Raw genomic sequence first — 14,655 nt, 5'->3', positions numbered from 1 at the left:
ATTAATGGTGATATTTGAGGGATTGCTCTATTTAAATTCTTTCATAGATTATATTTAGATATTAATACATTACAGTCTCCATATGCATATAACTCTAATATTTAATAAATACACCTCTTGATAATTGCATATGTGTACTTATATTTTTGTATAGGCGCGAAAACATGGTACTCATAATAGGGATGATCCTACTTTGTGGTTTTTCGAATATTGCGGCCTTGTCTGGTCTGAATTATCCGCGATATTCGAGGGATTACTGTAAATATTTTCTGTGCTTATTGTGCGTTCAGTATCGTAAGGGAGTATAAAAAAGCAAAACGAAGATATTGCACCTCCTATTTGGTTGCGAGATGCATCAAAAATGTTAATGGTTCATGGTGATTCTTTATCAATAAAATAATAAATAAATTATCAAAACATTATAAAATTAACATCCAGAAAACAATTATATATACGATGCCTAATTATGAGTCTAACTGGATACAGTGTCACGTTTTGTTGGGTTTTGGGTAGAGGTGTGTGTGTGTGTGTGTGTGTGTGTGTGTGTGTGTGTGTGTGTGTGTGTGTGTGTAAATGTCTGGTTGTTGGATTATTGCTTGCATTTGGTCATGTCGTCTCCCTGTCAATGTGTGTACGTGCTATCCCTTTTAGATTTGTTTCTTTATTTAATTTTACTATAAGTCCTAAGTTTGTATGACTTTTTCTGTTAGTTCTTATTAAAGCCTTTAGTTTTGTGCACCAGCATTCTCATGACATACAGGCTATCAGGAAAAAATGACAAAAATAGAGAAAGAAAAAAGCGCAAACTTAAAATCATTCTTCTTCTTCAAAACAGTTGCACGTTTATGTACATTATGCACATCACTCTCTTAAAGCCTCGGGTTGCTGTTTGGGGGGTGAAAATAGAAGCATAAATGTCATGTGATCCTTACGTAACAAGTGCAAAGGCATGATGCTGCTCCAAATGCAAGGTAGAGTTCTTCAAATAACACAGGAGATTAAAATATACAAATGCCTCACGTCGCATGGCAAGAGGAAAGAATTTTAGGAGGGCAGTCGAAAAGAATCCATGGACTTAAGCGGTGAGAGCGCAGTAATGTCACATCAAATTATGAAAGTTTCCTCTTAGGGATATGTCAATGTATCTATCTTTTGACGATGGGACTTGGAAAAAGAAGATGATTTGGGTAGGGACAACACTCAGATTTAAGACATCTCGCTAACAAGGTAATTAAATATGAAGGCTGGCACACACTCATCCAGAGGCTTTACGCTCCACATAGAAATTTGAAATTTACCGGCAAGGTCTTACAAGATCTCACCTCTACAAAGATGAAACACGGAATGATGGAGTAGCTACGCAGGATTTGGTTGGACGCCATCTTGTCTCCTGTCAGGAAAGCTTTCCACTCGACACGACCCCTCACTCTGTAAGAGACATCAAATGTCAACGCTAACCTTTAAAAAAAAGTCAGTCACTTGCCGATAGGTTAATCTTGGAAAAAGTAGCGTAGGTAGGTTGTAGTAGCAAAGATCATTCTTAGGTTTTAATTAAATTACTTTCACATTTGAAAATCTTCAGGTAGTAAATGTTAACGGTTAACCCATCTTAATGTTTTTATCATATCCATATTTGCGTCACCAGCACTCTGTTTAACTGATTCATGGAATGCGAAGGTGATGGAGATGATCTATGCAGATTTACAGGTGAGCTATTCATTGCTGAATAACATTTTTTTTTTACATTAAAAAAACAGTAGAGCTATGACTGTATTTTAACATTGCTGCTCTCCGCGCTGCATTAGTGTACATCTATCATGCAGCTCGGATAACTTCACATACCTCATAAGCGTGTTTCTCCATTCAAGAATGTTACTATGCACAAATGGCAGAGGAGAATGATGACAATCATCGGGAAAGTGCAAGTTATCAATATGGCAAAGAAAAGGAACACTTACACTGCCATCCGGCTCAATTTTTGAGTAAATATGTATACCATTCACTTTATCAAAAGGATGAGCCTAACAGTAAGAAGTCTTCCATCACTTGTAGTAAGACAGCTCTGCGTGAAAGCTACTTTGATCATATGTCTAAAGAAGAACATAACCTTGGATCTTGGAACCTATTTACTACTGTAGTTTTATGTATGAATGTACAAAAAGTCCACACTTTGCCAATGTAGATGATCAACAAAGGCCTAGGTTTAATATCTAGTAATGATACAATGCAGTTTATTTTTAACCTAGGAACCGATCCGATTGTGACCAAATCCCATACTGTCCAATACTCCCAAAATAGCCGTATTGGGCGCCGATGGCGATACCGAGTATCGGATCACGACATCACTAATAATGGCGGATAGTGATAAAGAACCAAGATAATACAATACTCGTTAGAAGGTTAAACAAAGAGTAAAGAACAACAACTGCTTGCTTACTGCCAAATGGAGACAATCATTAGACACAGACAAGACAGTGATGATAATGAGGCTTAATCAGACACTAAGTGTTTGCCCCATCTCATTGCGACACTAAATCCTACATCACGATGATACTTGATGGAGGCACCCTGACTGTCACTCTCACATCCGTTCTAATGCCTCATTTGTCGAGACCACACTTCAAGGACAGAACCATCTGCTGGTGTCAGTTTACCGAAGAACTACTGCTACTAAACATCTGGCCACTTCACAGATCTTGCCCATCAATCCAAGTAGCTTGGCAAATTTGAAACACCACTTTATTATCCCTGTAAACAAGGTTTCAACTTAGTTTGAATGGATAGAGCAGTGCGTGTTTCCCAATTAAGCGTTTTTCAACTGTAACGAAGTGATTATTTCCTCAGAGTTGACTAGAATATCCTCAAATGACATGGCAAATTATTGGAAAATGTAACTCCTATACATTCATTGGATTCGTTACAGCGCTCATCAGCTTTGTAATCGGCCTCTTGTGGCTCACTGTCTCTTTGAATTATGGCAGGGAGCATGTTGAGTAGGAGTACCTCTCGTGTTTTGGGGAAATCTGATGCATTGAATGCTTCAATCACTCCCCCTCTATTCAGTGGAATGTATTATTCAAATATTCATGTCTCCTGTCAAATTCCCTTCAACTGGGAAAATGAGCACCAATTCTGAGCCATTTTGATTCCAAGTAGCGGTGTTGGGTTAATTTTCTATCTCAACTATTTTAAAGCCCAGGTTATAAATTTCAAAAGGAATAGTTCAGTTCGTATTCTATAACTGAATGTTTTGACCTAGGTTTCATAATGCAATAAATGAACTTATTTTTTGTATTTTATTCCCAATGTACTGGTCTCAAGTTTTATCCTCGAAGTGCTAGATTTAGGAGACATTCAGAGCAGCAATCCTCATTGGGAAAAGATGTCAGCTGAGACAAAGAGCCCGATATTTCCTCCCTCAATATTTTACAGTCAGTTCCTGCCTGGGAGGAAGCTGCATTTTGACAAAGTCGGAGCAGATTGGCCGAGCGGAGAGTACATAGCCGATAGAACGTGATGGGGCCTGTTGGATTTTGGTTTGATGAGCTCGCCTCCAGGACGACTGTCTGATCACCTTTCAGCGCTGGCAATTTGAAGAAAACGGATACTGGATTTAATCCTTGTGATGTCCTGAATCTTAGGAGAAATATACCAATAGTCACTATTGTCAAATTCAACAATGCCATGTTTTGATCTTATCAAGGGTTTAATGTAAACGCATGCGTTTTTTCTTGCAGCTTCCAGTCATCATATTGTTGAACAGTGGCAGTTTCTCTCTATTGTATTTCTGTATTCCAAGTTACAATGGCCATCCAATATATAAGATGATTTTTTTCTGGATAAGGACATCTAATACAAATAGAAGGTTACTTTTTTTTAAACACTTTTTCAAAACATAGTCTCATAGCACCAATGGTTCCCATCTGTGCACAAGCTTCCGTATTCCCTTAATATAAAAATATTTGGACTGATGATCGCACTGAGCACTGGCTCCCCTCAAGCCTGTGTACTGAGTCCTCTTCTATACTCCCTGTACACATACGACTGTACACCCACCCACCAGTCTAACTCCATCATCAAATTCGCCGATGACACCACTGTGGTCGTACTCATCTCAGGGGGGATGAGTCTGCCTACAGAGATGAGGTAAACAAACTGTCTTCGTGGTGTTTGGTGAACAATCTCACACTACACACCACAAAAACTAAATAAATAATCCTGGACTTTCGCAAACGCAGCAGAGATCTGGCCCCACTCCTCATAAATGGAGTTTGCGTAGACAGGGTCCAGTCCTTCAAATTCCTGGGGGTCCACGTCACGGACAAGCTCTCCTGGTCTACCAACACCACGGCAGTGGTGAAGAAGGCCCAGAAACGACTCCATTTCCTGAGGGTACTTAGGAGGAACACTAAGCTTCTGGTAACCTTCTATAGAGCCACTGTGGAGAGCATCCTAGCATACTGCATTACAGTGTGGTACGCTGGAAGCACGGCAGCAGACAGAAAGGCCATGCAGAGAGTGATCAACACCCTCACTGGATGATATTGCCAGCCCTCGCTACCTCAGCAGAGCCGGGAACATTGTCAGGGAACCATACCACCCTGGTCACAACCTGTTCCAGCTGCTGCCCTCTGGCAGACGCTACAGGTCTCACAAAGCACGGACAAATAGACTTAAGGACAGTTTTTTTCCCACAGCCATCAGGACTCTGAACTTGCGTTAGCACGACACACAATCCCTTCTGTGCAATAACTCGGGGTGTGCAATAACAATGTGCAATATCTTAGATTGTGCAATATTTTAGAATTTACCTTGCCAGGATGTGACTTTTTATATTTTTATATTACTTATTTGTTTTTTTTAACTGGGAAAACGTACTTTGTGGAGTAGCACCACCAATTTCGTTATACGCAGCTGTGTATGATGACAATAAAGGCTTTTGATTTGATTTGGATTTGTTTATGTTATATTACGAGCGTGTTGCCGTGCAAAAAGTCACCCCCTCTCTCACTCTCTCTCCTCTCTGCAAAATCCGTCTAATTTTAGAACTATTAAACACATTTTAGTACGATTAAACCATTAGTTATTTGTTACTTTGTTAAAAGATGGCGAATTAGAACAAATGAAAATGTTTTTCCAATCCAATATTCTGTTTTTGGTGTTTTTTTCAGAGGGTTGGAACGAATTAATTTGTTTTTAAATCATTTCTATGGGAAACGTTCGTTTGAGTTACGAGAAAATCGACATACGAGCTCAGTCCCGGAACGCATTAAGCTCGTATCTCGAGGTTCCACTCTATCTCAGAAATACCACGTGCAATGATTTTTCTTCAGATTTTCCCTTTTGTACACATTTGTAATCCCTATTAAAACCATGAATATGGAGGTGAAAATTGTGAATCAGGGGATATCTTGTACGAGAGAAATCGTAAAATTCAACGATTTCAAGGCAATTTTAAGGCTGCGGTTTATACATGGAGGCGGCTTATACGCAAGAAAATACGGTATAAATACAGTCATGCCTCTACTTACGAATGGCTCTAGGTACAAAATTTTCAGGTTACAATTTTTTTTATATGCAAATGAGTGACTGAAGATACAAAAAGATCCAAGTCACAAAGGCCCCCAAAAAGCAAATGCATTCCTTATCCGTTATTTTATTTTGAAAATATTGTCACGGATGCATTGATTATCACTTTAGAACATCACTACCCTCTACTAGGGTCTCATTACCTCGCTCTCATTCTATCTCATATAATGACAATAAAAGCATTCAATTCAATTCAATTGGCTGGAACTATTTCACCGGTGCAGGGCACATTTTTACATGCTTTATTTTTTTAAGACATTAATAAATCATTTCATTGTAATTTTCTCTCATTTTTGTGTGCCTCTTTCATACAAAATTGGGACACTTAGACCAATTAAATAAATAAATATTTAGAAATCTATTGGTTCTAATATACCTGTATATAATGTGTTTAATTTGACTTTCATTATCAAAATGATTTTGGGGAAAAAAGTACTGACATATTTTTTTTTAAAATCGCTGTGATGTAGAGCTGGGCGATATAACAAAAATTGTTATCACGATAGAAAAAAAACTAGCAGTCGATGTCGATAATTATCACGATAACTATCACATCTTTTTGTTTCAAATTTGAAACTTCGAACTTCTGTGAATAAGTAAATAAATTACTTTCCTCCTTATTCAAATGTTAGATTAGATGAGATTAGATAAGATTAGATTTATGAAGGTAACTATGTTATTTTACTTAATAATCCCTCCTTATACTATGAAAAGTAACAAATAAAACCTGGTGAAATTTTGGCATGTGTGTTTATTTTTATAAATTTGCAATAAAACCAAAAGTTGCTGTGCAATATGAAATAAATAAAACAATGAACTGATGACAGCATCACCATTGGCAACCAGACTATTTTCAGCCTCACAACAAGAAACTGTGTAAATTTACCTCACATATGGCCATTTACAAAAAAATAAATAAAAAAGTTGGATGAAGTTAACCCATTTTAACCAAAGATGACAAGTTTTAGATTTTTGCAACATTTTCAGAACTCATCTCATCTCTTATCTCATTTTCTGAACCACTTTATCCTCATTAGGATCATAGGGGTTGCTGGAGCCTAACCCAGCTGACTCCAAGCCAGAGGCGGGGAGACGGATAACCATGCAAACTCACACCCATACCTAGGGACAATTTAGAGTGTCCAATCAGCCTACCATGCATGTTTTTGGAATGTGGGAGGAAACCGGAGTACCCGGAGGAAACCCACGCAGGCAGAACATCCAAACTCCAAACAGATGGACATGACCTGGATTCAAACCCAGGACTCCCAGAGCTGTGAGGCCACTTACCACTCGCGTCACCGGGCCGCCCCGTATATATGTATGTATTGTATACAGTGGGGCAAATAAGTATTTAGTCAACCACCAATTGTGCAAGTTCTCCTACTTGAAAATATTATAGAGGTCCCGCTCAAAACAGACAATGGTGTTTTTTAGGTCATTTTGTTATCTGAGAATAGAGCTTGGCGATATGACAAAAAATGTTATCACGATAAAAAAAATATATATATATATATATATATATCAGTAGATATCGATAATTAGCACGATAACTATCACATATTTTTTTCTTTCAAATTTGAAACTTCAAACTTCTGTCAATAAAAAAATACTTTCCTCCTTATTCAATTATGATACTTTTAGTTTGATTGAATTAAAAAGGGAGAACACATTAATTAACTTATTCATATTTTATAAATATGTAAGATTGTAGAAGAGGGCTAATTTCCATCTTTAATACCTAGTCCAGGTTGAAGGTAAACGGCATACATACACACACACAACTTACTTTATAAGAAACAAAGAGACAAACAACCATTCATGCTCACATTCATCCCAAGGGGCAAGTGTACAACCAGCCTACCATGCATGTGTTTGGAATGTGGGAAGAAACCAGAGTACCCGGAGAAAACCCACGCAGGCCCAGTGAGAACATGCAAACTTCATACACGTGGACCGACCTGGATTTGAACCCAGGTCCCCCACTGTGAGGCCGAGGCACTAACAACTCAGCCGCCGGGGAGCCCTGTTATAAGTCATTTGTTATAAAAATTAATGTAAAGGTTTGAGCCATCTTCGAATTTGCTCACCCAGAATAAAGTGCCTGCCTGCCTGATTATTGGGGGTTGTGTCGCTTCTTCACAGTAACGTGTGAATACAGTATGTGCCACTTGTGTGTTTGTAGTATAAACAATTGAACTGTGTTCTGACAGTTGTAAAAGCTGTTGAAAGAGAAAACACACATTGTACAACTTTCCCTGGGGGGCGCTGGAGCCTATGCCAGCTAACTATGAGCAACAGGTGGAGGATAGCCTAAATCTGTGGTCAGCCAATTGCAGGGCACAAGGAGACGGACATACCTAGGTGAAATAGGGGGGATATTCAACCGGCCTACCCTGCATGTTTCGGGGATTCGGGAGGAAGCCCGAGTACCCGGAGGAAACCTATGCAAGCCCAAGAGAAAATGGAAACTACACAGTATGTACCGACCTGGGATTGAACCCTGAACCACAGAACTAACCACCGACTTGGCCGCCAAAGGCTGTTGTTTGTTCACGTGTAGAGGTATTTAAGAGGTATTAAAAAAACAAAGAAGAAAGAAAGAAAACAACAGGGAGACTTCACTTGGATCTATTATATGACAATAATTATCGATGTCAATGAGGTTCCTGAATAATCAAGCAGCACCTGCCTGCAATCAGCAAGTTACACTTGTAAGACACTGGATTGGTGTTAAAAAAATGTTGTATGCTTTGGTTGTACTAAAAACCTGCACCCACTTTCTGGATTAATTGCTGCCGAATTCTAGAGGTAACAAGCAGGGGGGCACGGCAAGACTTATTGCTAGCCACTTTGGTCACTTTGTACTACTTACCCATGTTGACTACTACACATACTAGTTATTTACTATATTGACCACTTATTTATCTATTACAAGCAGGGGGCCCAGCTTTGCCGATCCCACCTGCTTGTTTAGAACCAAAAGGCAATTGTTGCGCTATTAAAAAAATATATTTTGAAAAATGGTTGTTTAACAAAGAAAAGATTGAGTTTACACACTTAGAGAAGGTGAAGAAATTCAATCTCGTCTATTAGCATTCGGCAGCCGTTTCTGGCCACCATAAAAAATGTCGACTCTCTACGTTGCACGGTTTGGACAAACGTTGCGAATTAATCTTAAAATACACACACACACACAAATCACGTTTTATAAGGATTTTAGATTAATTTAATATTGTGATTAGCACCTATTTTGTTCAATAGTTCCCAAGCCATTTGACAAATTGACACGGAATTTACAGAAAAGATAGGTAATTAACTTCTGTTTAACGTACACCTTTTAGTTTTTTAATAACACTGTTTACTGTTATTAGCACCTATTTTGTTCAATAGCTCCCAAGCCCCCAGGTTTAAATTTAGTGTAACGTAATATTAAAACTTTTTTTGAAACGTTCATTTAAGTTAAATTTAAAGTTTATGTTACGTTACGAGTGCATCCGTCCGTCAAGAGAGTATCCCTCTCTCGCTCCCTTCTGCGAACTCCCCGTTGTATTGAATAATGCCTCATTTTATTATTAAATATCATAACCACTAGTTATTTGTTACTCTGTTAGTAGATGGTGAATTACAACCAATAAAAATATGTTTTTCCATTGTAATACCCTGTTTTTGGTGTTTTTTTCAGAGGGTGGGAACAAATTAATTTGTATATATAGTTCATTTCTATGGGAAACGTTGATTTAAGATACGAGTAAATCGACATCCGAGCTCAGTCCCGGAACGCATTAAGCTCGTATCTCAAGGTATAACTGTACTGTACTTTCATTCATCCAGTCATATTCTGAACCGCTTAGCCTCTTAAGGGTCGTGGGGCGTGCTGGAGCCTATCCCAGCTAGCTACGGGCACCCTGAATCGGTGGCCAGTCGATCGCAGGGCACAAGGAGACGGACAACCATTCACGCTCAGACTCATACCAAGGGCAATTTAGAGTGTTCAACCAGCCTACCCTGCATGTTTTTGGCATTTTGGAGGAAACCGGAGCACTCAGAGAAAACAAATGCAATCCCAGAGAGAACATGAAAACTCAAACCGTGAGAACCGACCTGGGATCGAACCCAAGATTTTAGAACTGTGAGGCCGAATCGCTAACCACCAGGCCATTGCATACTGTACTTTTTATTCACATAATAGTTATTGACACGGAGAACAAGGAGACCATGCTTATAACACATCAAAGGTTGAGATCAAACCCGGAAAATCAGGGTTCTGAGACCTGGAATACTAATCACATTGCTCCATGCACTCAATAGTTTATGCATTTCCATATCTCTTGTGTTGTGACATCTCAATAGCATTCACAGTACGGTGGTACCTCTACTGAATCTTTAATAAATTGGTTCCAGATGTAGTTTCATAACTTTTCGTAGGTAGAAGCATATTTTACTATTTTTTAGCATTACCAGATAATTCGTTCCAGGATCTTTCATATTACCCTCTAAACCTTTTAAAAAGAATACAAGTATACCAATTTTTTTATGAAAGGTGTATGCAAAAATGGAAAAAAGAGAAGAAAATCATGTATTTTGTCAGTAACATGAATAAGAAATATAAAGACAATTCCAAATGGTGTGGAATTACAAGTGCCAGCTGAGTAAACAAACTTAACAATATGTTACCCACACATAAAAATCTCAAGAAACAACTCTGTGACAAATGAGGGTCGAAGGCACACAAATCAGAAACTAACCGCCGGGGCGGCGCTGATCAAACATTGTTCCACAGAAGATTAAAATGTAGACTAATAATCTATACTGTTGACCTGTTACCCCGCCAGGACGGTGTTTGCATCCGCCCAGAGCGCGCTGTTTTCAGGTCGGAGTGGTTGCAACTTTGTTCTATAATGTCCGCCTACAGCGCGGTAACCTTGGCATCATAGAGGAGGTTCCTTGTAGCCAATGGGAGCTCAGCACGGTGTTTGGAGACAGAGGAACTCGATCATTAATTTTCCGTACCACTTTTCATAAGGATCCTGGAGCCTGTCCCAGACATATGCATTAGGCTGAGGACGCCAAGACTTTAGCCAATGGTAATTTAACACTCAATAACCACAACTAGACTAGAAGTTAAAAGTCACTCCTTCGTACAGTAATAAATAGATGCAACTTTTCTTTGACAGCATGGTAGATAAATGATTAGAACATCAAACTTCTAACATCAAGGGTTAAATCCAGTTTGTATGTTAGCCCTGTGCCTGTGTTTCCTCCCACTTCCCAAAATTATCCATGGTGGGCTGATTAACACTCCCTAGGTATGGGTATGTGCATAAATGGTTGCTCTGTGATTGGCTACGTATCTTGGAAGATGAATGAATTAGTAAAAATGTTCCTTTGAAAATAGAGGACTTTATTTTCATTAAATTATGATTTATATTAAATTCCTAAGTGTTGTTGTTATTGCATATGTACCACCATAATGTTTTACATTTAAAGAGGATAGTCGGCCCGGTGGAGCGAGTGGTTAGCGCGTCGGCCTCACAGCTGTGGGGTCCTGGGTTCAAATCCAGGTCACGTCCACCTGAGTGGAGTTTGCTTGTTCTCCCCAGGCCTGCGTGGGTTTCCTCCGGGTACTCCGGTTTCCTCCCATATTACAAAAACATGCATGGTAGGCTGATTAGACACTCTAAATCACCCCTAGGTTTGGGTGTGTGTGCATGGTTGTCCGTCCCCTTGTGCCCTGCGGTTGGCTGGCCACCGATTCAGGGTGTCCCCTGCCTCTGGCCCGGAGGCAGCTGGGATTGGCTACAGCGAATACCCCCGACCCCAACCCTAATGAGGATAAAGCAGTTCAGAAAATGAGATGAGAGATGAAAGAGGATACGAGAGAGGTTTATTCGTAGTAGGTATATTTTTTATTATAGTAAGCCACAGTGATATATGCAGTTTATGCCATTAGTCCTTCACTTAAATGAAGTAATATTAGGATTATATAATGACACAACTTAAAAGGAGGAGAATCACTGTTTTTGTCTCAGTGTCTGTGTATTAGCAACCATATATGTATAAGATGCACCAGAAAAATTCAAAGAAAGTTTGTATCATCGTGCGGACACATGATGCAAATGTGAGACATGAATAAGAAAATAAAAGCAGATGATGGAGTTCTTCCACATTCTAATCAGTTCATCCTTTAAGAGAAAATATCAATGCACTGCTCTTATAGCTGCGAAGGTACGAAAATTGGGTACTGGTCTGAATTATTGCAGCTCATTGATACATCCTAATAAGCGTGAGATTTCAGTCTTCTGCGTGACCCAAGAGGCTTTAAGAGCGCCTTGAGTCCACAAAGGGGGGTTGTTTGTATGCCTGTCGTGTTGGGGGCGGGGATAAGGGCCACATTATGTTCATTTTGGCAACATTTGTCGGAAAAGGCAACAAATGTGCAACGAAAACATGTGATTGATACGATTCGCACATACGAGTGTGTGTAGTATTTAATATTATTAAGTGTTTTAGGGCGTGTTGTGTGGGACCCATCAACGACCACTGTTGCTGGTGGAGAGACAGGTGTCTTTTCTTAAACAGGAATACGATCGTTTGAATAGCAATCATTCAAACCCAATAATTGAAAACAGTACATTGTAGTGCTGAAAGCGATTTGACGCTTCGAGAGGTTTTCGTTGAAACCGAACCAGATCCTCGCGTTCAAACCCACAACTTGCCTCGGAAATAGACAATAGCGCCACACCGAATTTTGTGTGTGCGCGGAATTCTCCCCCACGACAGCCTCGATAACCACGCACGCTTACCGCAATGGGATGGAGCAATATTCCAGAAACAAGGCGAATCCATGAAAGCCGAGCGAGGTGTGAAGAGCACTCCTATACTCCTACTACCCTTACTACTACTATTGAAAGGGCTGTTCTGCGTGGTCGTAAGGGGCATCACGCGGTGTGGATGAGGACGGATGCTGTGCTTTGTCAGAGGGCGGGGACAAGAGGCACAGTGGGCTCCAGTAGAGCGTGTCTAACTCGTTGGAGGGACCTTGTGGTCCGTGCAAAGTGGGCTGTCTAGTCCGCCTATTCCCAGCCAGGCTGCCCTTTACAACCCCAATAACAACCATTCGTTTTTTTTTCATTAGGGTTTTTCCACTGGTTATCCATATTTATGTGCATATACAGTCATCAGAAATAGTAAAGATTATTGGCGTTTGCTCTTTTTGCGACCTCGCATCTACAACGCCGCGTACTCGTTTTCTGTGCAAGAGTGTTTTTGGAAGACAGATTGAGAGATACAAGCAGTGGCGGTCCGGAAATTTTCTCGTAGCACCTTCAAAGAATCAATCCAACCCTCAAAAACTATTTTATGGCTATAAAACCTCTACTGCAGCTACAGCTGTGACACATAAAAAATAATCACTAAATCAATGCACAAAAATGGGTTGAAATCCACTTCCTAGCCGCATTTAATGATTAAATACAAATACTGGAGCTTTTCAGACATTACAACCGGGCCAGGGGGTGATTTTCCCGGGAAAAGACAGCGATGAACGTCAATGGCGTACCGGCAAACATTGCCCGAAAATGGGGTAAAATACAGCCGAAAACAGCATTTATTGATTAAATACAAATACTGGAGCTTTTTAGACATCAGAACCGGGCCCGGAGTATCATTTCCCCGGGAAAAAGACAGCGATGAACGTCGATACGTCCTTATACGTTCATACGCGAGTGGGCAAAAATTGCACTAAAATGGGGTAAAATCCACTTCCTAGCAGTATTTATTGATTAAATACAAATACTGGATCTTGTCAGACATTACAACCGGGCTCAAGTCAATGGTGAAACGCCAAAAATTAAACTGGGGTAAAATCCACTTCCTAGCAGCATTTTGTGATTAAATACAAACACTGGAGCTTAAATACAAACACTGGAGCTTTTCAGATATCAGAACCGGGTCCACAATTGAAATATTATTTAGGAATATAGCCATATTTTACTCAGCAAAAATCCTTTTTAACTGTACACAATATCCATCCTCCTTTCTTTCTTCCTTCTTTTCTATCGCCATCGAAGCTAATGCTGAAAGTCGAGTCTGTCCTGTCGTATTTCTGGCATAATCCATGTTGAAAATGGCTTTAAATCAACACAACAATATATTTGCTTGTGCAGCCCGCTCCAGATACAGTTTGGTAGCTCTGGCTAATCACTAGCCAATCATAGTTGGTGAAAGCGATGACGTATCCCTACGCCTGCGAGAAGGCAATAACGTATCCCTACGCCTGCGAGAAGGCAATAACTTATCCCTTTGCCTGAGACAAGCATTGTGGTGTTGCCAACTCGAAATCTGATTGGTTAAAGCAACAGTCTTATCGACGCTTGTTTAATGCAGCAGAGCCTGCAGAACTGATGGTGTCTATGTCTATTTGAGCCAGCCAATCCTTGTTGGAGGAATGATTGATTGAGCACCTGTCAATGGTATTTAATCAATTAATAGTTGGTAATGGTTAGCATGACCGCTTCACAGTTCTGGGGTTGAGTGTTCGTTCCGAGGTCGGTCCTCACTGTGCGGAGTTCGCATGCTCTCCCCGGACTTGCGTGGGTTTTTTTTCCGGGTTCTCCTCTTTCCTGTTAGCTGGGAAAGGCTACAGCACCCCCTGTGACCCCTCTGAGGATAATGAAATGGAAAATGAATGAATGAATAATAGGAGTTGAGAAAATTGAGGGTTGGGGGCCAGATACATGGAAGCCTGTGATGCACACTGATGCTACAAGAAGCAAGTGAAGAAAACATTGGTGTGTTCACTGATCTAGATTTTAGATGACACGCTACATTACACTCTGTTCTCTGTCTACCACACTTGAGTCTTATGTTTTTCCTGGCTAACTTGTCTGAAGCCTCCTGCACCATGAAGCAAAAGAGGGCAGAAGCATTTTGAAATGTATGTGAAAACTTGATTGGTCCTATCTGGACGTTGTTCCAGTACAGATTGGTTATGAAGTACTCACATTAGCACATTCACACAGTGTGCTAAACATTTAGCATAAAAATTTTACCATAAATATGAAA

At 40.0% G+C, this 14,655-nt stretch overlaps 2 protein-coding genes across 4 annotated transcripts in view; one reads left to right on the top strand and one right to left on the bottom strand.

Moving 5' to 3' along the window:
- grin3a (glutamate receptor, ionotropic, N-methyl-D-aspartate 3A) overlaps positions 1-14,655 on the top strand; it is a 109,615-nt gene that overhangs the window by 83,063 nt on the left and 11,897 nt on the right. The window lies entirely within an intron of this gene.
- Positions 1-14,655, bottom strand: part of plppr1 (phospholipid phosphatase related 1) — a 59,267-nt gene that overhangs the window by 33,972 nt on the left and 10,640 nt on the right. Inside the window, exons 1-2 of one of the 3 annotated variants that reach the window (XM_077622322.1) lie at positions 12,396-12,662; positions 1,323-1,428 (exon numbers count right to left, since the gene is read on the bottom strand). In XM_077622322.1, coding sequence (XP_077478448.1) covers positions 1,323-1,382 — 60 coding nt within the window. In that variant the 5' untranslated portion in view covers positions 1,383-1,428; positions 12,396-12,662. Of the gene's footprint in view, positions 1-1,322; positions 1,429-12,395; positions 12,663-14,655 lie in introns of those variants that run through there. The other 2 variants (XM_077622324.1, XM_077622323.1) reach the window with 2 other exon arrangements.

This window comes from Stigmatopora argus, chromosome 16, assembly GCF_051989625.1.
Source record: "Stigmatopora argus isolate UIUO_Sarg chromosome 16, RoL_Sarg_1.0, whole genome shotgun sequence".
NCBI classification, from domain to species: Eukaryota; Metazoa; Chordata; class Actinopteri; order Syngnathiformes; family Syngnathidae; genus Stigmatopora; species Stigmatopora argus.
This window is presented reverse-complemented; position numbering and strand designations above follow the sequence as displayed.